General features: G+C 39.9%; 1 protein-coding gene and 1 long non-coding RNA gene across 4 annotated transcripts; one reads left to right on the top strand and one right to left on the bottom strand.

The window, feature by feature from the left end:
• The first annotated feature begins 1,656 nt into the window (after window positions 1–1,656).
• Window positions 1,657–17,124, top strand: LOC103703696. Of its 3 annotated transcripts, none has more exons than XR_005507222.1 (5): window positions 1,657–1,823; window positions 14,991–15,142; window positions 15,626–16,077; window positions 16,189–16,449; window positions 16,619–17,124. It is a non-coding gene; the product is annotated as an uncharacterized LOC103703696 (long non-coding RNA). The 3 variants fall into 3 exon arrangements; XR_005507223.1 differs by having other exon boundaries at window positions 14,991–14,996; window positions 15,118–16,077; XR_005507221.1 differs by having other exon boundaries at window positions 14,991–16,077.
• A 1,977-nt stretch (window positions 17,125–19,101) lies between these two features.
• On the bottom strand, window positions 19,102–23,077 carry LOC103703697 (40S ribosomal protein S2-3-like). Its single transcript, XM_008786643.4, has 2 exons — window positions 22,337–23,077; window positions 19,102–19,573 (listed from the first exon to the last, which is right to left on the bottom strand). The coding sequence occupies exons 1-2, from the start codon at window positions 22,997–22,999 to the stop codon at window positions 19,415–19,417; spliced, it is 822 nt and encodes a 273-aa protein (XP_008784865.1). The 5' UTR covers window positions 23,000–23,077; the 3' UTR covers window positions 19,102–19,414.
• Window positions 23,078–25,132: the final 2,055 nt, after the last annotated feature.

Raw genomic sequence — 25,132 nt, forward strand, 5'->3', positions numbered from 1 at the left:
TATTCAAGCTGATACACTAAAAATATCCAAGTTAGTTAACTACCTTGCAATGCAACTCCATAGCATAATTATTCAACGCATAGCATAATAATTCAACTGCAAGACAGTGTGCCATAGTAGCGCACTAAGGTCATCATTTGACAGCATCATCATAGGCTTGACAATGGAACGTGCAATTGTAGACCGAAAAATATGGATGGTCCAATTCAATTTCATAGCATGCGTGAAGAAACGATATGGTTAAGCTTGTACAGCCGACATTGTAGTACAAGAAGCCTGCTGGGGACAGGACTTACGGTCTTGACACTTTCAGCAAGTAACCTTAACACCTGGAGAGAAATCATGCAACACCTTGATTGGCATGGAAAATATTTGACAAATAGTTAAGAGATCAGTGCCTCTGAGGGCATCTTCACTCTCTATGATGGGTAGATTGATGATTAGTGCTAGCTTCCATGCCTTTCCATTTTATGGCAAACACAGTGGTTCCGAAAATAGTGCTAATGAGGATCGAGTAGCTACTTTGGAGCTTCCTGTGAAGGTTGTATGGGGGGGGGGTTACGGGATGCACATAGTACCATAGAGGAGTGTTGCCTAGCGTTGAGTGAGGGCGACCTCAGTGTGTTGTCTCTTCTGAAGAGGCGCGAGGCGCTGGTTGCCCGACATGCAGCTTGATTCACAATGGAGCCGCAGGGGTTCTGGAGTCAAATCATGGCTGCCAGATATGGCCGGACGGGCACTGTAAGAGCGATTCGCAGCGGGCGTCGTTGCTCATTATGTGAGATCACAAGATACCTACCAACAGTTGTGGAGAATACTGAATGGTTGATAGGCAATGGGTGGAGTATCGATGTGGTTGACGACCCATAGGTGGGTGCCCTACCTTTGAGACTCTAGCCGACTATGGTTGACATTGAGGTAGTGGAGGGACTGCGAGTTTGCGACCTCTTTGTCCCTGGCAGGGCTACTTGGGATGAGGCTAGGTTGGATCATATGTTTGGGACACACCTAGCTGAGAGGGTCCAGTCCCTTCTGATTTCGGGGTATGCGGGTCCGGATACTCGGGTGTAGAGCATGTTGTGTAGGACCAGCATTAGGGTGGGGGAGCTCTCCCGAGTGCTCCGGCCGGAGCATGAGCTAGGTCTGGAGTATGCCTGGGTCTAGGCCTGTTAACGGGCCGAGCTGCTCGGGCTCGGCTCGTTAGGCAAACGAGCCCGAGCCCGAGCTCAAAATGAGGTCCATTTAAATTCGAGCCCGAGCAGCTCATGAGCCTAAACGAGCCCATGACTTAAAGTTTGAAATTCAACAGTCGAGATCATTTGGAAACCAAACCCTGCATCCAACAGGCCAAAGCCCTCCTCCCCTAGCTCTCCCTCTCCTAGTCTCCTAATTTTCTAAACGGGCAAACGGCTAAGCCTCCTCGGCTCCTCTCCAACTCCAAGACAGACTCCAACCATCCTCCATTCCTCCTTCCGGCGGCCAGCGCGGTGCTTCTCTTCTTTCTCATCGTCCTCCTCCTCGGCATCACGATGAGTTCCCTCTTCTTTTCTTACTTCTCCTCATCGCGACGGAAATCTCTTTGCTCCTCTACCGTCATCTCTTTGCTCCATCATCTGTCTGCTTATCTGCTTTTGGTGCAACCTCCATCTCCGTCAGCGACCTCCACTCCAGGATCCTCCACCTCGCCAACCTCCCGATCTGCCGGTCGCCGATTTCAAAATCGCCTGACATCATCGATCTTGGCCATCATCCCCAGCCCTAGCTGGCCCGCCGACGTGATCAAGGACGAGAATAGCTGGACCGACGTCGACTATTGCAAGCATGTTGACCCCCTAATGGATTTTGATGAATACAAAACACTAGAGTATAATTTCCTTTATATTAACAATTTATTTGAGGATTTCAGGTGTTTAACTAAGAATATTGTTAAGAATTGTCAAGGCATGTTCCCATATTTTTCAAGAATTTATTGAAGATTTTTTGAGATAAAGAAAACAGATCAGGGACAGCCGAGACGTCTCCGGTTTGTCCCAGAGACGTCTCTGCCACGAAGAGGAAGAATTGGCACGTCTGGAGACGTCCCCGGCACCTAGCGAGGCGTCTCGCAGGGTTGGAGTCGACTCCCGACTCTGCGGAGTCGACTCTCTCAGAGACGGCAGAAAGGCCGATTTCAAAGGATGCGCGCGAGTCGTCTCCGAAGGACGCGGAGTCGTCGCCACGCATAAAAGACAAACATCCCGAGACGTCCCCAGAAAGCGCGGAGTCGACTCTCTCAGGGATTCCAGAGGACTTGTTTTTCGTTGATAAAACTACAGAGTCGTCCCCGACGTCGCGGAGTCGTCTCCATGCAAAAAGCGCAAACATCCCGAGACGTCCCCGTAAAGTGCCGAACCGACTCTCTCAGAAAAATAGAAAAACAAGCATTCAAGCTTTTCTTCTTCAGAGACGTCCCCGTAAAGCGCAGAGTCGACTCCAAACATCATCAAAAGAATTTTTATACAGCCGAAACGTCTCGCGTTCAAGCAGAGACGTCTCCGGAGCGCCTGGGACGCGACTGACACACTTTTGCAGGTTTGTTTGAATTTCAAACGGTAATATCTTTGTGTCTAACGGATCTATTGCTTGTAGGGCTATAAAAGGGAGCTTTTAAGTGCCTGTAAAACAACTCACCAAAAAAACACAAGATCATTCAAGAGAGAAGAAAGAGAAAGAGGTTCAAGGGAGTTAGAGCTTTCAAGAGGAGAAATCAAGTGCATTCAAGTTTTTCCATCTGATTTCGTGCTCAACTACTCACTCCCACTCGGCATTCAAAGCTCGCATTCAAGCAAACGTGATCCACATCGGAAGAACCTCCATCACCCACGCTTCCAACGGCAAAAAGGGTTCTTCCGGTTTTGTTGTTTTTCATTGATATATTTGCTTTCATAAGAGCTTTCAAATCTTTGTAAAACATTTGATTATTGTGCTTGTTCCAGTCAAGGGACTTGGAACAAGGGATAGGCGTCCCAAGCCTAGGTTAAATTGGGGGATTGTAGGGTTCGTTGTTAGCCCGGGATAAAACAACGAGTTGGGTAGTGCACTCGGAAAACTACCGGACTGTAATCGCTGATTATAGTGGAAATTCTCAAAGGTGTTTGGGGAGTAGATGTAGGAGCAGTGGAAGCTCTGAACCACTATAAATCTTTGTGTTTGCGATTGACTGTGCTTATAACTCTATCTTTACTTTAGCACATACACTTGTGTGTCTTGTTTTAATTAGACAAAAAGTTTTAAAACACCCAATTCACCCCCCTCTTGGGTGACCATCTCTGGGCAACAAGTGGTATTAGAGCAGGTGCTCTGTGTATTCTTGAAGACTTAACCGTCTTTGCCAAAGATCAAGATGGCAACACCCTTCAACAATGTTCCTGCTGAGGGGCAGGGAACCAATAGACCTCCACTCTTCAATGGGACAAATTATTCCTATTGGAAGACTAGAATGAGAATTTTTATTCAAGCACAAGATTATGCCTTGTGGAGGGTTATAATCAAGGGACCACACGAACCATCTCACATAGTAAATGGCATTCAAGTTCCCAAACCTGAGGAGGATTGGGATGAGAATGATAGTAGGATGGTTCAACTCAATGCTAGAGCCATGAACTCATTGTTTTGTGCTCTAGATGTAAATGAGTTTAATAGAGTCTCCACCTGTAGTTCCGCCAAGAAAATATGGGATAGGCTTGAAGTTACCCACGAGGGTACCAATCAAGTCAAAGAGTCTAAGGTGAACATTCTAGTTCACAAATATGAGTTATTTAAGATGGAACCCAACGAAACTATTTCATGCATGTTCACACGCTTCACTGATATAATAAATGGTCTAAAGAATTTGGGTAAATCTTACACTAACTCTGAACTTGTGAGGAAAATTCTCAGGTCCTTGCCAAAAGTTTGGGAAGCAAAGGTCACGGCGATCGTAGAAGCTAAAGACCTCAACACGTTGGCACTTGAACAACTATTGGGCTCATTGATAACGCATGAGCTCACAATGAAGCAACATGAAGAAGATGTGCCAAAGAAGAAGACAATCGCCCTCAAGGCTACTTCAAGTGCTTGTGAAGAAGAAAGCAGTGAGAGTGAAGAAGAAAGTGAAGATAAAGACTTGGGCTTAATAGTAAGGAAGTTCAAGAAATTCATGAGAAGAAAGAAACCCTTCCCAAGAAAGAAGTTTGGAGGGAGAAATGATTGGGAAAAGGAAAAAGAAAAAGAAAGAGACCCAATCATATGTTATGATTGCAAGAGACCGGGACACATCCGCTCTGAATGTCCTCAACAGAAGAAGCACTATGGAAAGAAGAAGAAGAAGGCGTTGAAAGCAACTTGGGATGATAGTGACACATCCTCCTCCGAGGAAGAGAAGGAAGAGACCGCAAACTTGTGCTTCATGGCATTCGACGACGATGAGGTATGTCAAAGCTCAACTACAGATTTTACTTTAGAAGAATTATATGAAGCTTTTCAAGAGCTCATGAGTGATTGTAGTATGTTAGGAGCAAAAAATAAAGAATTAAAAGCCTCCAATCAAAAACTAAAGGATGACATTAAAAACCTATTGATTGAGAAGGAGAGCTATGAAAATGATAACACCATTGACCTAAAGAATAAAAATTCAAAGCTTAGCATTGAAAATGAAACGGCAAAAACACTCATTAAGGAATTAAATCTAAAAGTCAAATTCCTACTCAATAGTAATACCTCACTTGCACAAAATGTTGAATCCCTTAAAAATGATAAGGAAGAATTGGCTAAAGAAAATTTGGACCTTAAAAATGAGGTACACAAGTACAAACCAATTGTGCAGAGATTTACACATAGCTCTGAAAAATTAAATCTCATTCTATCCAATCAAAGAGCTATTTTTAATAAAGCCGGATTAGGATACAAAACTAGCAAACAACAAAAATATCTAAAGAACTTTTTTGTGAAAGCAAAAGATATCAAAACTGAAAACCTACATGCTTTCATTGTGGGAAAAATGGACATAAAGCCTATTCTTGCATTCAAAGAAAGATTCAAACTAACAAGAATACATTTGTAAAGGGTAAAAACACAACTAAAGTGTGGGTGCCTAAGGAAACCAACTACACTAACCAAGAAGGACCCAAGAAAACTTGGGTACCTAAGAGCTTCACGTGATTATTTTGCAGGTATGCCTTGCAGCCGGGAGCAAAAAAAGAATGTGGTATCTTGATAGCGGTTGCTCAAGGCATATGACCGGTGATGAGAGCCTTTTCGTCACCTTGAAATCAAAAGAAGGAGGAGTAATCACATTTGGAGATAATGCTAAAAGTCAAATCATTGGCGTTGGTAAAATCTCCATATCATCCTCCTCATTTATTGATAATGTATTGTTAGTTAATGGATTAAAACATAATTTATTAAGTATAAGTCAATTTTGTGACAAGGGGTTTAAAGTGTCATTTGAATCTTCCCTATGCATAATTAGTAGTCCAATTGACAATGAGATCATACTTATGGGACATAGGCGTGGAAATGTTTACATGGTAGATCTTGATGATCTCACCATGAAAGATGGCCAATGTCTTGTAGCCATGGATGCCAAGGTCAATGAGACTAGCTGGTTATGGCATCGTAGGTTAGGGCATGCTAGCATGGATTTAATTTCTAAATTGATTACAAAAGATCTAGTCAAAGGACTACCAAAAATAGACTTTGAAAAGAACAAAATTTGTGCTGCATGTCAACTAGGGAAACAAACAAGAAGTTCTTTCAAGTCTAAGAACATAGTTTCAACATCAAAACCCCTAGAACTAATTCATATGGATTTATTTGGACCTACTAGAACTGCTAGTCTAGGGGGTAAGAAGTTTGGTCTTATAATTGTTGATGATTTTTCACGTTTTACATGGATTTCATTTCTTGCCCACAAAGATGAGTCCTTTCCCGCTTTTATCAAGTTTCATAATAGGATTTCGAATGAACTTAATCTTAAACTAAAAGCAATTAGGAGTGATCATGGTACCGAGTTTGAAAATCAGCATTTTGAAAAATTTTGTGAAGAAAACGGTATCAATCACAATTTCTCGGCTCCTAGGACACCCCAACAAAATGGGGTGGTAGAAAGGAAGAATCGCACACTAGCAGATATGGCTCGTACCATGTTGTGCGAATCGGATCTACCAAAGTACTTTTGGGCTGAAGCAATAAATACTGCTTGTCATATTTTAAACCGTGCTTTAGTTAGATCTATCTTAAAGAAAACACCTTATGAGTTGTTGAAAAATAAGAAGCCCAATATAAGCTATTTTCATATTTTCGGTTGTCGCTGCTTTATTTTAAACAATGGAAAGGACAATTTAAGTACATTTAGTGCTAAATCAGATGAGGGGATCTTCTTAGGTTATTCCTCATCTAGTAGAGCATATAGGGTCTTCAACAAGAGAACTCTCGTTGTTGAAGAATCCATTATTGTTGTTTTTGATGAAGCTAATGGAGATTCTTCTAGAAAAGAAGAAGATAGTGATGCAGGTATACTTGAAGACAGAATGAAGGAATTCTCCATACAAGACAAACAACATGAGGATGAAATCAAAAAAGATACAATTCAGCAAGATGAAGAAGATCAACCTCCAGCGAGAAATCAAGATCTTCCTAGGGAATGGAGGTATGCTCATGGTCATCCAAGGAATCTAATCCTTGGTGATCCTTCACAAGGGATAAGGACAAGATCCTCCTTAAGAAACACTAGTAATTATCTTGCATTCGTTTCACAGATAGAGCCTAAATCACTAGAAGAAGCCGAAAAAGATGAAAATTGGATAAATGCTATGCAAGAGGAATTAAACCAATTTGAAAGAAATCAAGTTTGGACTCTAATGAAAAGACCCCCTAATGTTTCAATTATAGGCACCAAGTGGGTATATAGAAATAAACTAGATGAAGATGGAATAGTAATAAGAAACAAAGCTAGGCTAGTAGCCAAAGGATATAATCAGGAGGAAGGAATAGATTTTGATGAAACTTTTGCTCTTGTTGCTAGGTTAGAGGCTATTAGACTACTTTAGGCATATGCATGCTTCATGGATTTCAAACTCTATCAAATGGATGTAAAAAGTGCCTTTTTAAATGGTTATATAATAGATGGAGTTTATGTAGGACAACCTCCAAGTTTTGAGAACCACTTACATCCAGATTATGTTTTTAAATTGCATAAAGCATTATATGGACTTAATGATCGGTTCTTTTCAATTTCAAAAATAAACCACGCAATAGCACGTATCCTGTAGGATAGTGATTACGGGTGTCGGTCCACAGGGATTGAAGAATAGGTTATTTTTCTTTTTAAAATATTTTTCTTTTAAAAATAACTCAAAAAGAAGAATTTGCTAACTTGATTTAACTAAATTAAACTATGAGTACGGATTGGAATTTATCAAAGTAAATAGATCTAGGGTTTGGAATCCACCACATAGCATTGCATCAAGGATTGTGTTCTTAATTTTTGTCTTTTGGAGAGGCATGCAATTTTGGCTACAAGCCTTTTAAAATAAAAGCATAAAGAGTGTTAGGAAGATCCATCTTCGGTGTAGCATGAAGTGTCTACCTAAGTATGCTAATCTAGGATGCAGCACACTTCATCTTCCTAGGCATGGATCATCTTAGACTACTTTAGCAAACATGATTAGTAACTAGCATGCTCGAAATTTAAATATCATAAAGAAATATTTCATTGAAAATAAGAATTTAAACAAGCTCCAAAATAATAAAAAAGTAAGAACTACAATTGCCCTGATACATTGCTAGGGCTTCATCCAGCCCTAGATTGGATGTTTAGCCAAGCATGGCTTCCGGACGACCTCCCATCTTCAAATGAAATTGATCAACTCCCATTATTCCCAAAATATCAAAACTATTCTCTTTCCTCCCCTTTTTCTCTCTTTTTTTAATTTTTTTTTCTCCCTTTTCTTTCGGCTGGTGTCTTCTTTTCTTCACCGAAACAGGGGTCTCCCCTGTTTCTTTCTTCTCCACCGAGCCCCCTCTTTCTTCCCTTCCTCCCCTCTCTTATAGATCGCCTGAGCTTGCGTGATGGCTGGATTATGGGCGGAAGGAGAGGGCGGACGCGGTAGAGGGGGAGGGCAGCCGCTGAGTACGCCTCGAATCCGGACGGCTTGGATCACTGGAGGAGCCGGGGTATGTGGTCGCGGGATGTCCGGACGCGGAGGCTGCATTGGTGGGATCGCTGGAGCTCCGGGATCGATCGCGGAATGAAGGAGGCGCGGGCTGAGAGGAGGCATTTTCGGACTGCATTGCGGGAGGTGGATCCGGATTTGGACAGCTGAGGACGCTCCTTGAATCGGCTAGGCGGATCGCGGGATGGTGCGATGGATGACAATGAAGGCTCGGGCTGAGCGGAGGAGGCTGCTGTGAGCGTTGATCACGAAGGAGTGACTTCCGGCTGCTGGGAGGTGGAACGGGTGGCGGATGGCACGCGGTTGATGCGGCTGGGAGGATCGCTCCGAATGGTGGGTGGCCGCGGGATCAACGGGGAGACGCCGGGATTTCGACGCGGCTTGATGGCGGAGCTGGATCTCGGCTGCGGGCTGCGTCACAGGCGGAGGACGAGGCGGAATCGACGGGAAGAAGGGGAACGGCCCGGATGCACTGCGGGGGAGGGGGGAAGAAGATAAACAGTGGCCAAGCCTTTTTTTATATATATATATTTTTTTTTATTGTTATTTATTTATTTATTATGTATTATTTATTTTTTCTCTAACACTGTTCACATGAACAGTGTTTTTACGGAACACTGTTCATATGAACAGTGTTCTCGGCATTTTAATTTATTATTATTTTTTTATAACACTGTTCATATGAACAGTGTTTTAACAGGACACTGTTTATATGAACAGTGAATCGTGAATTTTTAGTTATTATTATTATAAATTTTATATGAAGGCAGATAACGAATTGGTTGGGAATTGACTTTGGGTTTGAGGTGGGTCATGATGGTTGACTTGTCCTTGAGCCCATTGTCATTTAATTCTTGCTAAGCTGCTTCAGATCGAACTCGACCAGACAAGACTAAAGACCGGACCGTGACCTAATAAAAAGGGTTAATCAAACCTTTATCCCATACATAATTAATTATAACTTTCGATCGAATTAGGACCAAAAACCCATTTAATTATAGCCTTAGCTTGATTACAACTCCATTAGGTTACCAAATCGGGTCAACACAATCTCCTCCTTATATGTTTTCATGAAAGATTATAACCAGGAGAGAGACAAGTTTAGAGTCTGTTTTGAGAAAAGAATTATTTACCTCTTACCATATTTTAAATTTATTTCAATGTTTATTTAATTTTATGGTAAAATATATATTTATCAGTTTAAAAATATTGATAAGTGCTATGGAAAGATAACTAAATTATAGATTATTAAGCACTTATCACTTAAGCAAGCCCCTAGGGCATGGTATGATAGATTAATTAATTTTCTAATTGAAAATAAGTTTAAGAGAGAAAATGTAGACAAAATCCTCTTCATTAAAAGAAAAGGGAATGACTTATTGCTTGTGCAAATTTATGTGGATGATATAATTTTTAGTGCTACTAATGATAGTCTTTGTCAAGAGTTTGCTAAGCTTATGCAGGGAGAATTTGAAATGAGCATGATGCGTGAGCTCAATTTCTTCCTTGGGCTACAAATAAAACAATCAGAGGAAGGCATCTTCATCAGTCAGTCCAAATACATCAAGGAAATGTTGGAAAAGTTCAAGATGAAGGATGCAAAGGAAATCAGCACACCCATGGGCTCAAGTTGCAAGCTTGACAAAGATAAAAAAGGTAAAAGTATAGACTGCAAATTGTACAGAGGTATGATAGGTTCTTTACTTTACCTTATTGCTAGTAGACCAGACATATTATTCAGTATTTGCATGTGTGCTAGATACCAAGCATGTCCTAAGGAATCACACTTGCAAGCTGTTAAAAGAATATTCAGATATCTAGTAGGGACATCTAATGCAGGCTTATGGTATTCTAAACAATCTGATTTAAATTTAATTGCTTATTCCGATGCTGATTTTGCCGGGTGCAAACTCGACAGAAAAAGCACAAGTGGTACTTGTCAATTCTTGGGTGCTAACTTGGTTTCTTGGTTTAGCAAGAAACAGAATTCAGTTGCATTGTCCACAGCTGAGGCTGAGTATATTGCAGCCGGAAGCTGTTGTGCCCAAGTTCTTTGGATTAAGCAACAACTTGAAGATTTTGGTATCAAAATGGACAACATACCAATTAGATGTGATAATACAAGCGCAATTAATTTAACAAAAAATCTTGTCCAACACTCTAAATCAAAACACATAGAGATTAGGCATCACTTTATAAGGGATCATGTGCTGAAAAATGATGTATTGATTGAGTATGTATGCACTGAAAATCAATTGGCCGATATCTTTACAAAGCCCCTTTGTAAAGATAGGTTCAACTTTTTAAGGAATGCTTTGTGCTTGTATGATCCTAACAAATAGATTGAACCTGTAATGCAATGCTTTGTAAGCTCTAGAGATACATATGAATGCTACTCAAACTAATAATACACTTCAAGGTCACGTATAGCAAACCTAGTGCCTATGAAAACTTGAATCTATCAAAGTTAGATGACGAATTGTTTGACTTTCCGGAGGATGGTTACCCTCCCTTGGACTCTTCATGGAGATATTTTCAGAGCCTATTTCATAGGCATTCGAAATTTGGTCAAACATTTCTCATTTCAATATTGATAATTCAATATTGATAATTTGGTCAAAAGAAATCACACTGATTATTGTGGTTGAATAAAATAAATTGGGAAAAGATAGAAATCATTCTGAAATTTTTCAGTGCCGGAGACGTCTCTGGCAAATCACAGAGACGTCCCCCCGGCGAGACGTCTCGCATTAGTCACGGAGACGTCTCGAGGACCGAATGAAAGTTTTTAAATTAGGTCGAAACAGCTCGAGCCGTCCCGAGCTGCCTTCCTTCGTCCCCAACGAAAACATAAACCCTAGCCTCCATTTTCTCTACATCACAAACCGAACCAAAATCTCTCCCCATTTCCCTAGATTTCCAATCCATGGCACCTAAGAAAGCTAGGCGAACGGGTGGGAGGCGTCCTAGGGTAGCGAACGACGACGAGGAATGGAAGGAAGAGCCCTCCGCGCCGTCTCCTCCGGTTGCTCCGCCAACCGTGACCCTCTCCTGTGCGAATCGCACAGTAACCACAGGTAGATATACTGATTTTCAGTTTCTAGCTAGTGAGGGGTTCTCTATTGGAGAGAGACTCCGTGCCCAAGGTTAGGAACACCTATGTTCCCTAAATATGTCAACCTATCCCGGCCTAGTGAGAGAAATGTTTAGCAATATGGCCTTAGGGGACTCGGGGTACAGCGGATATGTCCGAGGCACATTGATAGAAATCAATGAGGACATCCTATCTAGCTTGTTACAAATCCCCAAATACGGTGAGGCTCCGACCACACATCTCCAAAGGGAGATTGCCCTAAACCTAATTTTAGGAAGAGAGGACTGCGGCCCTCTTGACATAGTTAAGTCCCAAGACCTCAATGCCGAAATGAGATTGCTTTTGAGCATAGTTAACCGGGTCTTGTTTCCAAAAACCGGTCGCTTCGATTTCGTTTCGGAGCGAGACTTAGCCATCATGCACCACATCTTGCTAGGGATTCCCCTAAACCTCCCTAGGCTCATGTTGAACTACATCTCCATATGTCATAGGTATTCCAGATTTAGCATACCATATGGGATGGTCTTCATCCTACTGTTCAAACATTTTAAGGTTCCAATTCCTGAAAATGAGCCAGAAAAACCTTTGAGAAACACTGACTACTACAATGAGAGCACATTACATAGGATGGAGTTTCACAAGAAAGACGGGTCTTGGGTTAAGGTCTCTAAAAGAAAATCCCAAACCATAGAGCCTGAGATCCAACATCAGAAGCCTGACCACCTCTCTCCTCCACATAGTCCTATGGCCTTTCCTGATGTACCTTCCAGCTCAGCTGGACCATCCACCTCAGTGCCTCCTCCTCCAGTCAGTGGATCATTGTTCTTATCAGATGAGCAGATGCACACCCTAGCATCTGTGATGTGCCAGCAGATGAGGGAAGAGATGAGATCAATAATCTCTGCTGGGTTAGCTCCCATCCGTACCTCACATGAAGCACTCCTAGAAGAATTGAAGGAAATCAAAGTTCAGATAGAAGCTACAGCGTCAGAATTGGTTCGTGTAGCAACAAACCAAACTCTAAGATCAATTGAGATAAAGGCTGAATTGAAGACCATATCGGATGGTCTTCAAGAGTTGACGAGCCCTGGAGGCAATGTGGGCAGTGTGGCTGCCCAACTTAGAGGAAGGATTGACAGGGCAACTCATGAGTTTGAAGTACTAGTGACAGCCTTCAATCAATCTCAGGGAGATCACTTTAGAACCCTAATGGATTCAATAAATGGATTTATAGAGGCTGCTGCTAGGGCTATTGAGCGTGGTCGCCGGTGAGGGACATTTTGTGGACGTCTAGGGTTCATCTTTTTGTAAAACCCTAGGCTTATTTGAAACTTCTTCTTTTGTATTAGCAATCAATACTTGTAATGGCCTTTTATACTGGTAATGGTTTTCTTTTTATCCTTGTAATGACTTCAAATGATTGCAATGATATATGAATGTCATACACTTCTTTTTGAATCTTGGTGTATGTTTTTAATTTTGTGATGTGCCATGAGAATGTTCAAATTTGACAATGTGCAACCACTTTACTATTTTGCCAACTTGTCAATGCATGTGAAACAGGGGGAGCACAACTTGTATTCACTGCATTCAAAAGGTCTGAAATGAATTCCAAACCAAAGGGGGAGTAAAATGAATGCTGAATTCATGGATGGCAATAACTTGGAAATCATTGATTGTTTCATTATAATATGAATGCTGAATTCTAATAGGCATCGCATTTTTAGGTACCTAAGGAAAATTTGTCCCCTTCATTGTTGATGACAAAAAGGGGGAGTAGAACCAATATATGGAATAGAACCAATATATGGAATGCAAAATATAAAATTTACACTCATACTTAAAAGTTGAATTAGAAAAGATAAAATTGAAGAATATTGGCTTTAAGACAATTGCCCTTCTGGAAAAGAAAGGGGGAGTCAAAAAGTATTTAGCTTTCAATTGTCTTTAGCATCAATATTTCATTAATTTACATTTTAACTTGATTCAAATCCAGTTGATATGCCAAAATTGCTCAAGAGCTACTAAGATTAATACTTATGCATAAGGATAGAACTGAAAGTTGACTATATTGAATTATGCACACTGTATCTAGCTCTAACCAAAACATAATACTTGTACATCTGAACAAATACTGTGTATATGTTTAAATTTTAAATTTTGCATATACTCAGTGTTTTGTCATCATCAAAAAGGGGGAGATTGTTGACCCCCTAATGAATTTTGATGAATACAAAACACTAGAGTATAATTTTCTTTATATTAACAATTTATTTGAGGATTTCAGGTGTTTAACTAAGAATATTGTTAAGAATTGTCAAGGCATGTTCCCATATTTTTCAAGGATTTATTAAAGATTTTTTGAGATAAAGAAAACAGATCAGGGACAGCCGAGACGTCTCTGGTTTGTCCCAGAGACGTCTCTGGCACGAAGAGGAAGAATTGGCATGTCTGGAGACGTCCCCGGCACCTGGCGAGGCGTCTCGCAGGGTCGGAGTCGACTCCCGACTCTACGGAGCCGACTCTCTCAGAGACGGCAGAAAGGCCGATTTCAAAGGATGCGCGCGAGTCGTCTCCAAAGGACGCGGAGTCGTCCCCACGCATAAAAGACAAACATCTCGAGACGTCCCCAGAAAGCGCGGAGTCGACTCTCTCAGGGATTCCAGAGGACTTGTTTTCGTTGATAAAACTACGGAGTCATCTCCGACGTCGCGGAGTCGTCCCCATGCAAAAAGCGCAAACATCCCGAGACGTCCCCGTAAAGTGCGGAGCCGACTCTCTCAGAAAAACAGAAAAACAAGCATTCAAGCTGTTCTTCTTCAGAGACGTCCCCGTAAAGCGCAGAGTTGACTCCAAACATCGTCAAAAGAATTTTTATACAGCCGAGACGTCTCGCGTTCAAGCAGAGACGTCTCCGGAGCGCCTGGGACGCGACTGACACACTTTTGCAGGTTTGTTTGAATTTCAAACGGTAATATCTTTGTGTCTAACGAATCTATTGCTTGTAGGGCTATAAAAGGGAGCTTTTAAGTGCCTTTAAAACAACTCACCAAAAAAACACAAGATCATTCAAGAGAGAAGAAAGAGAAAGAGGTTCAAGGGAGTTAGAGCTTTCAAGATGAGAAATCAAGTGCATTCAAGTTTTTCCATCTGATTTCGTGCTCAACTACTCACTCCCACTCGGCATTCAAAGCTCGCATTCAAGCAAACGCGATCCACATCGGAAGAACCACCATCACCCACGCTTCCAACGGCAAAAAGGGTTCTTCCGGTTTTGTTGTTTTTCATTGATATATTTGCTTTCATAAGAGCTTTCAAATCTTTGTAAAACATTTGATTATTGTGCTTGTTCCAGTCAAGGGACTTAGAACAAGGGATAGGCGTCCCAAGCCTAGGTTAAATTGGGGGATTGTAGGGTTCGTTGTTAGCCCGGGGTAAAACAACGAGTTGGGTAGTGCACTCGGAAAACTACCGGACTGTAATCGCTGATTATAGTGAAAATTCCCAAAGGTGTTTGGGGAGTGGATGTAGGAGCAGTGGAAGCTCCGAACCACTATAAATCTTTGTGTTTGCGATTGACTGTGCTTATAACTCTATCTTTACTTTAGCACATACACTTGTGTGTCTTGTTTTAATTAGACAAAAAGTTTTAAAACACCCAATTCACCCCCCTCTTGGGTGACCATCTCTGGGCAACAAAGCAGAACGAGGTGAGTCCTCAATTAAAAGAATCCCATTAATTGATTTTAGGCAGGAGGAAAAAAGGCGAGATTTTGAGGGGATTTTTGGTGGTTTTTTTTTTGAATCTTTTGAGGATTTTTAGATCGGCAGATGCACGTGTGTGCAGCTGGAGAGGGTGAGTTCTTAGCGTCTTCTTGGATTAATTTAATGCTTTCTTGGAAAGTTGGAATGGATTAGAATACAGAGGATTCTGATGTCACCCACCTTCTTCGCCTTTGTTTGGCATTCACTGCACCCATCTCTCTCCTCTCTATATCACTTTTCTAGTGAGCTTTCCTCTGTTCTCTTCATTTTTTTTGCTAATTGAGATTTTTTTTATGAGCATAATGTGATTCCCAGTTGGTTTTGGGATCTGAGATTGCCTAGTTTTGGAATTCTAAGGTATGTTGGAATGGGATATTGATTTCCAAGCCTGTCGTCTTTCTTTAGCCGAACATATGTTTTCTTTTTTGTCTGTGACCAGGCTTGCTGTCATTGCCTTTTTTTGTCTGTGACCATTTCAACAATTGCCAACCCACTTGATGGATCAACAGAAACAAGTTAGTCATGTTCATGGTTTCTACATCCTTTAGTTCTGGGTCGTCATTTTATGGTATAGATGGACGTCCATATTACAATGATGAAGATGGAGCTAGTGGTGCAGATAAAGATCATATGACTTCTTCGCAAAGAAATTTTGGTCCAAGTTCATCCACCTATGAGCAGGAGGTACCTTATTGTTATTCTTGTACTCAAGGTAATGCTTCATTTAGCATTTGTCAGTTGTATTTTTGTACTAATATTGGATGCAGAACCTCTGGAATCTTCAATAGTGAGCACTCAAAATGTTGACATTAGTTACAAGCTTTGCAGATCATTATTTGTCCTTACAGTAACTATTATTTGTTTTGGTCATATAGACTAATCTTTTGTTGGTTTTCAGCTTCCGTATGATGTATATGGCTATATTTTGATTTCTTAATATTCTTATCTTTTTCTGCAGAGACAGATGCTGTAATTTATGCGAAACTGAACAGCCGAATTTGTTCCCTAGTTTTGATGCATAATCTGGTGATTATTTTCCCAAATTATAAGATCAAAGGAAAGACATCATGAATTTAAAAAATCGCATGTAATTGCAGGAATTGGGTTTTAAATTTTAAAGATCTTTTTCAATTTCAGGAGCTAGGCCTATTAGCTGGAACATTGTTTGGAACTTCACTTATTTAGCAATGGATCGCGGCTGAAAGTCCTGATCTTGATAGAATGATAGGATCGCGGCTGATCTTAACGGTCTGGGAGGAAAAACGAGACCTTGTCGAAGTTGGGTCATTGAGCAGTGTTCATCAGCTATCCATCTTCATCTTTGTTTAGTTTATTATACCTTTTTATATAGGCAAGAGCCAATCCTGTTAACATCAATTCTTAGTTGTTTGAAAACAGGTTGGTGAATGCTACTTATCCGAGTCTTTGATTTGCCATTTCGAAACATGCAAATTAGTTCCCTTTCTTTTTTGAAAAAAAACCCTGCAAATTATTTCTTACATTTGCTTTTATAATCTTGTTTTGTTTAGCAGCCACAGCACCTAATTGCTTGTTTGCCATGATACAGTTTGACTTGCGTCCAAGATGGCCGTTGGGTGAGGAATACTCCCAAGGGAAAAGCGAAGCTCGTTCCTTGAAAAGAGCCAGGATACACCCATAGTTGACATCGCCATAATTGCTATCGTGCATCACAAGCTGAACCGATGCATCAAATAGCCAATTTTCTCCTTCCAGGCCACAGGATGTTACTGAAATGGAGCCATGAAGGTTATCAGCTCAAACAACATCCAGAACACCTGGCGGTCACCATAGCTTGCTCATGCAGCGCTCTCTTTGTAAATTAAGCAGCAGGGGACAGTGATGAATGTCTAATTTAAAACTTTCTTGTCCTTTTTATTGGCAGCCAATCTGATGAATACCATTTAAGATGTCTTCGTTCAGGAAAATGCATCTTTTTAACAACTTGTGTTCATACTTTCCCTTAATTTCATGTGACACTTGTATCTGTGGTCTTATGGTACTGCGAGGCGCTGAGCCAAAAAGAATTTATGCTGGCATAATTAAATCTCTCAATCTTGCTCGTCCATTTCCTACTTGTTTATTGTTCTACCACTTTATGATTTCTTTTATATACATTCAAATTATTTCTGTGCTATTTCAAGGAAACAAAAAACAGACCACCGGGCTCGTATCGAGCCCGAGCCCGAGCCCGAGCTCGTATTGAGCCCGAGCCCAAGCTCGAGCTCGGGCTCGAGCTCGTAATTAAAACTAGCTTTACGAGCTCAAGCCCGAGCCCGAGCCCGGGCTCGAGCTCGCAATTGAAACGAGCTTTACGAGCTCAAGCCCAAGCCTTTATTTTGCCAAGCAAGCTCGAGCTCGAGCCCAGTACAGAGCTCGGTACCGAGCCCGAGCCCGAGCTTCTGTGAAACGAACCGAGCCCAAATCTCCCAGGCTCGGGCTCAGCTCGGCTCATTAACAGGCATACCTGGGTCTGGCACCTGGGCCTCCATCCGAGGGTCTCACTGTTCTTATAGAAGGTCGTGTAGGATCAGTTTCCGACGAGAGCAGTACTCAGCGGATGGAAATTAAGGCTGCCCTTGAGTGCAGGGCATGTGGAGCCGATGAGTCGGTGGACCACACACTCTTTCAGTGCACATGGGCGAGGGCAGCGTGGCGTGCGGCAGGGTTGCTGTGGAAGGGTTGGTCTCGGAGGGACTAGTTCTTACGGACCATCCGTTGGTGGTCGGGCAACCTATTGACATGCCAGGACGCGATTAAAGCGACCTGCACAGCATATCAGATATGGCTGGCAAGGAATGCTCGAACTTTCAGTGAGCATAGCATGTCGCCAAGGCTCGCGGCGGAGAGCGCCCGGGCGCAGGCGGTAGAGATTAGTCATGCTTTCTCCTTAGAAGGACTTTTGACAGCTCGGGATATCTGGAATTCCCATTCTACCTCGGCAGCTCCTCGTACGGTGTTCTTCACCTGGGAGCCCCCACTCCAAGCTTCCTCAAGGTCAATTTTGATGGGTCAGTGCTAGATAGAGGCACAAAGGGTGGAACGGATTTCGTCATTAGGGATCCGAACTCCAAGGTCGTGGCAGCGGAAGGCTGTCAGTTATTTGACTGCACGGTTTCTGGTGCGGAGCTGAGAGCTGCCTGGGCAGGTCTTCAACACGCTTAGCATGTACTCTCAGCTGGTTCAATCATCTTGGAAGGTGACTCAACTACGGTCATCAGCTGGATCCAGAAAGGTCCGAGGGTCATTGCTGCTGGCCATCCACTGATTCGATATATCTAGATGATGATAAGGAACAGAAGGATTGCCTAGATGAAGCATGTGTTTAGAGAAGCCAACGAAGCTACGAATTAGCGGTCACCTATATAGCTAACCATGCCAGTAGCACCCTATCGACGAAGGATGAAGAGCTGCCTCAAGAGCTCCGTGATATTTTAATTTCTAATTTTATTGAGTACATCCATCCACGGATTGTATGAATCACCCGGTATAAAAAAAAAATTGAGAGAGAGAGAGTTAAATCCTACAAATTTTAGTGACCCAATCCTAGACAAGTGCGTGTGCGCATGCGCGCGTGAGAGAGAGAGAGTTCAATCCTACGAATTTTAGTGACAGTCCCGAATCCTGATAGCATTAAAACTAGTTTTTGAACAGATTAAATGTCGCGTAACCAGCCCTTTGTGGGGAAAATCGAAATCTGTAAAATGCTTAAGCAAGGGGTAAAATCCAGGAATTCATGCTCTGAATATCATACAAAGACTGTCAAAAAAAAATAACGAAATGTTGGAACCAAGAATGACCATATGACTTTGTTCAGGCTAGAGGGAGCCATCATACAGACTTACCCCCAGCAGCCACGGCCAAAAAAAAAGCATACCCAAGGTAACAGCATCACTATTCAAAGCCTATGCAGTTTGCTGGAAAAATCTACTGTGCTGAACAGCCAGAAGAGACTGTTCGAACCCAAATCTTCAGTTCATATGATAAGGAATAATAAAGGAACAGGTTTATTTAATAAAAAAGGAAGCTCTATTAAAACCAAAGGGCCCTTTGTAGATAAAGTGCAATATAGCAGATGGCCTGCTATATGGCAGGCAAAAAATGGTCCATAGACGATAAAACTCATGGCTCCATCCTCCGGAGCACCATCAGTATTTCACTTAAATTAAATAAAAACCCATCAGCTGTCTATATATTAAAGAACTCTTAAGACAAAGCAAGCACCTCTAATAACAACTAAACATTCAGCTGTCTCTGCATCATCCAGCTCTGATTACCTCCTATAAACCACAACGCATGACAGGCAAAACTGCCAAATAAAAAAGAAACTAAAATTCTCAGCATTCTAAGCTTCCACTCCTTCAAGATCCTCGATAACAATCGCTTTGGTGGGCTTCGCAAGGTAATCCGTGTACTCCTGGAATGGTGACTTGGTGAAGCGAGTTTCTCTCCAGAAGTCAGGTGTCAGGAATCCATAGGTCTTCATGAGACAATCAAAAGTAGCCTGCAACAACATTCATCACATTTTATATCACATCAAAACAATATTAAATCAATCCTAAACTAAACTGTATGCAAATGCGACACATTCAGATACTTATGTAGAGGTTAATAAATGATTTGGGTTAAATTACCACATTCATAGGAACATAATCATACACATAAAGGTATTCATGTCAAATGGTAAAGATGACAACATGGTAACCAACATGTGAACATATGATAGCACCATCATTTTCAATGGCTATATAAACAGAAGATAGAGAACATATACTTCAGTGTTCCACCTGAATGTCATCAACCTACACTGCTCCCAGGGTTGGGTAGAATTTGCATTGAGATGCCTAGCAACCCAGATGCAACCAGAAGCCAACCTGCTGCAGCATAACCTAGTTCATGCCAAAATTTTTAAATATTTATATATATGTAATATGTTTTTGACCATACAAAATACAAACACAACAAGATATATAATAACCAATTTATCCCTCTACAGATTATACACCATTCAAACTAACCTAGCAAAATCAACTAGACCTGACTACTTGTCAATCTAACGCAGCCCTCCCTTATTTAGCTTACATAAAGTTACGTAGAAGAAATTGCAACACAAGGCTGGGTTGGATCAGTTAGGTTAAAATATATAGAGCTCAAGTTCCCAAATATCCAGCCCTGCCAGAACCCAGAACCAGGCCACTGAAAATTTCGAGCCTGTGTTCCTTCAAATAGAATATTAACACTTGAACTTTATTAAATGATAAAGTTTAGTGAACTCCTTAGATCATACTGTCCTCTGATGTACATTTTAAAACAAAACCGACTGTTTTTTAAAATTCTTCATAACCTTAATGCCCCGAACTTACCCCTTCATAACCATTATTAGCTTCAATCATAATTTTCAAATCCACAAATGCTAGAATATATAAGATATTAATTTATCATGCAAAAATTGCCATAATATTCTCTCACACTAATCTTCTTACATTGAGCTCATAATAGGCAGTCTAAGATGATTAAGCTGAACTCTTCAAATTGACAAATTTCTTTCATAAGGTTGAGAAAATAGGAATAACACTCTATGTAGGTTCAATAATACATGTAATCTCGACAACTAGAAGGATTAAATCTTTCTAGTGCGAGTTTGATTTAGACATCATGAGCTTTTATTAATTCCATTTTACATAATAAAAAAATTTAAAACACACTAATTGCTTAAAAATACTGACGAGGGTTACAGGAGAATACATGATAATCAAAAACCTAAAAAACAGGAAGAAAAATTTTCAATGGAACTTTAGAACACATATTATAATGAAGAAAGAACATGATGTAACATTAAAAAAAAGGATAGAAAAAGGAGGCTTCTCATTATCATGAATAAAGATAGAAGCCCCAAAACATAGCCTCATACTGCATAACAAGCATGACTCCTCATAAAATATCACGAAAGGCTTTCCAGCTTTGTTTCTCCGTGCATCGTACTAAGCGAACTACTAGCAGTACCTCATGCAAACTTCAAACAAAAAAAATAAGTTGATTGAAATACAAAAAATACTCGATAAAATTTAAATTAGATGCCACTCCTCATGCTAAATGCTCATTTTTAGAACCATCCAAAATCATTCAATAATAGAACCATCGTCTAAGAGTGCAACAATGAACAAACATTATCAGTTGATTGAGAAGTAAGCTGCATTGAACATGAGCTACGCAAATCAAGGTAATATGACACATGAAACATGGAGATGAGTTTCAACAAGTGGCTAAAAATGACCATTTCTAATTATTTAAGAAGCTTATGCCATAAATATGCAAAAAGACTAAAGAATATCCACTACAATGACAAACTAGTTGGCAAATTTTCATATTGATATAGTGGGACGAATATAGGAGGAAAAAAGGCATAGGTTTAGATAAGTAACTAACATCAGATTTCTTTAAAAGCCTATGACTCAATATTGCCAAACACCATTAATTTCAACAATTGAATAAAATCATGAAACATAGATTTCCTCAAACGAAATTATCCATGAGGGCCAGTCAAAATCAAATCAAAAATATCCAGACTCCAACATGCAACTCTCTAATAATAAGATTGTAGTGCTGAGATAAATATCAGATTCACCAGCATTTCTTCTAATTCCTGTGCAAGTGTCTAGCTTTTATTGAAAGTACAATCATTGTGAATTCCAACACTGAAAAAACAAGCTTCAAAGATCAGAAGCAACACTAAAGTAGCACCACCATGTAACAACAGACAGAACAACTAAGTTAAGTGCCTAAAAAACCACATATAACATTTGCAGACAACAGCAAAAGAATAAAAAAACATACCTTTTTTCACTCTAGTACCCTTAGCTTTTATTTTCTAAACCACGCAAAGTCATGAAAGTCGTTCTCAATTTGCATCCTCCTTTCAAAATTATTCATCAGATGGAAATTTACCACAAACACTTTTGATGACCAAGGAGAACTCAATCCAATATCAAAGCTCCTAACTCTAAATCAGACATATAGAATACCATCAAGCATATCGTTAAAAACATTGTTCCAAAACATGCATCACATTACATAATACAAACCAGATGAAATGTAGCTAACCCGATGCAAACACATCGTTGCCAATCCAATTAATAATAAGTTAAAATAAAAAGTCGCAGGTATAAAAAAGGAAAAAGGGCATATTCAGCACCTAATTACTTCAACCAATCCAATAAATCAATAGAAGTAAGAAGACAAACAAAGAAGTAATCTTTATCATCCAAACCTTGACAAAGTTCCCGAGGGTCTTGGTGGAACCACGAGATGACGTGAAAACGTCTTCGATCCCTGCGAACTGGAGAACCTTCTTGGGGACACGGGCAGCAACGATCCCAGCACCACGAGGGGCCGGGACCATCCGAACGGTAACCGACCCGCACTTTCCGGTGACCTTGCACGGCACTGTATGGGGCTTCCCGATCTTGTTCCCCCAGTACCCCCTTCTCACCGGGATCACCGAAAGCTTGGCCAAGATGATAGACCCGCGGATGGCCGTGGCCACCTCCTTGGAGCACTTGACGCCGAGACCGACGTGGCCGTTGCCGTCGCCGACGACGACGAAGGCCTTGAACCGGGTCCTCTGGCCGGCGCGAGTCTGCTTCTGGACCGGCATGATCTTCATGACCTCGTCCTTGAGCTGGGGACCGAGGAGGGTGTCCACGATCTGGTGCTCCTTCACGGCGAGGGAGTGGAGGTAGATTTGCTCGAGGCTATGGATCTTGCCCTCCTTCACCAAGCGGCCGAGCTTGGTGACGGGGACCCACTTCTCCTCCTCCTCGCGGCGGCCGCGCCGGCCGCCGCGCCGGTCTCCCCGCCCGCGGTCGCCGCGGCCACGGCCTCGGCCGAATCCACGGCCGAAGCCGCCACGGTCGCCGCCTCTCTCCGCCATCGGGGGTGTGGGGGATGTAGGGGGTTAGGGTTTTGGGTGGAGTTGGAGGAGACGGAGCGCCCGAGGGTATCGTGGCTCGATGTTGGGGAAGAGGGGAATTTATAGTCGGAACGCTAGGGTTTTCTCTACAGGTAACGCCAATGTAGGGCTTCGATTGGGCCGGGCCGGGCCGTAGATTGACAAGCTTTAGACCGGATAGTTATGGGCCGCATCCAAGCTTTATTGATGGGCCCACAGGTATCAGTATGCCGCGCTGCTGCCACGTTCGCGATTAGATAGACGACTTAGGCCCTGTTTGAGGGAGCTGTTGGAAGTAGAGCTGTTATAAAAAGCTGTTTGATGTTTGATAACTACATTTGTAAAGTGCTGTGGTACTTTGTTTTGTGTTTAATAAACAAACTGAGAAAGTACTTTTATATGATAAAATTACCATAAAGAACATTGCATAGTATTATACAACACAACATAATAAAACATAACATAAATTAATACATAAATATACGATATAGTATAATATTATTGTAATATAAAATAATATTATATTAATATAGCATAATAGTAATATAATTATTAGAGTAAATTAATATTTGGTAATATAACATAATATTAAATTATTTAACATAACATATTAATGTATTATGATATAATGTAATATATATTATATTTATAATATAATACAATAATAAAAGTATAAAATATTATAATTATTAGCATAAATTAATTTCTCATAATATAACATAATATTAAATTATTTAAAATAACATATTAATGTATTATAATGTAATGTAATATAATACAATATTTATAGTATAATACAATAATAAAGGTATAAAATATTATAATTAATATTATAAATTAATTTTCCATAATATAACATAATATTAAATTATTTAAAATAACATATTAATGTATTATAATGTAATGTAATATAATACAGTATTTATAGTATAATACAATAATAAAGGTATAAAATATTATAATTATTAGTATAAATTAATTTTCCATAATATAACATAATATTAAATTATTTAACATACCATATTAATGTATTATGATATAATATAATATGACATTATATTTATAGTATAATACAAAAATAAAGGTATAAAATATTATAATTATTAGTATAAATTAATTTTCCATAATATAACATAATATTAAATTATTTAACATAACATATTAATGTATTATGATATAATATAATATGATATTATATTTATAGTTTAATACAAAAATAAAGGTATAAAATATTATAATTAATATTATAAATTAATTTTCCATAATATACCATAATATTAAATTATTTAAAATAACATATTAATGTATTATAATGTAATGTAATATAATACAATATTTATAGTATAATACAATAATAAAGGTATAAAATATTATAATTATTAGTATAAATTAATTTTCTATAATATAACATAATATTAAATTATTTAACATATAATGTATTATGATATAATATAATATGATATTATATTTATAGTATAATATAAAAATAAAGGTATAAAATATTATAATTATTAGTATAAAATAATTTTCCATAATAATTTTCCATAATTTTTTATAAAATAATTTTCCGCGGTCCAGGGGCTCCTCTTCATGGTCCACGCTCGAGGAGGACCTCAGCGTGGGCCGCGAGGTTGATGATAAAAAAAAAACAATAGATTGATTTTGGAAGGTATGGAAAAGGATTAAAATTTTTTTCTTCTAAAATATGGTTCAAGAGATGCATACAAAAATTGAAAAGAAAAATACCTTTTCTTCCAAACATAGTTTTTCATCTAAAAGTACTTTTGGAGGGCCAGAAAGTGCTTTCTGGCCCTCCAAAAGCTCCCCCAAACAGGGCCTTATTACTCACGCAAATTAAAGTAGGAATTGTGCCTAATCCTTTCATAGGGTTTGATCAACACTTCATAACAAGTGCCACACAAAGAATTAATATTTACAGATCGGTAAGGTTTCAGCAACATTGAAAACAAACATAATAAATATTGTTTTGCAGATTCTGTTTGAGTTATCGGTGATGAGTTCGATGAAAGAATTATGCACCAGCTATTATAAACTTTTGCATTAGATTTCTGTTTCTTCATCATTTTTCATTTGGGAAAAATTTCTACAATCAAT

This window comes from Phoenix dactylifera, unplaced genomic scaffold (genome assembly GCF_009389715.1).
Source record: "Phoenix dactylifera cultivar Barhee BC4 unplaced genomic scaffold, palm_55x_up_171113_PBpolish2nd_filt_p 000130F, whole genome shotgun sequence".
Lineage (NCBI taxonomy): Eukaryota > Viridiplantae > Streptophyta > Magnoliopsida > Arecales > Arecaceae > Phoenix > Phoenix dactylifera.

Coding starts and splice junctions, on each gene's coding strand:
- LOC103703697 (XM_008786643.4), bottom strand. CDS start 22,999: ATGGCGGAGAGAGGCGGCGACCGTGGCGGCTTCGGCCGTGGATTCGGC. Junction 19,574..22,336: donor CCCTCGGGAACTTTGTCAAG/GTTTGGATGATA, acceptor ATGTTGTTGCAG/GCTACTTTTGATTGTCTCAT.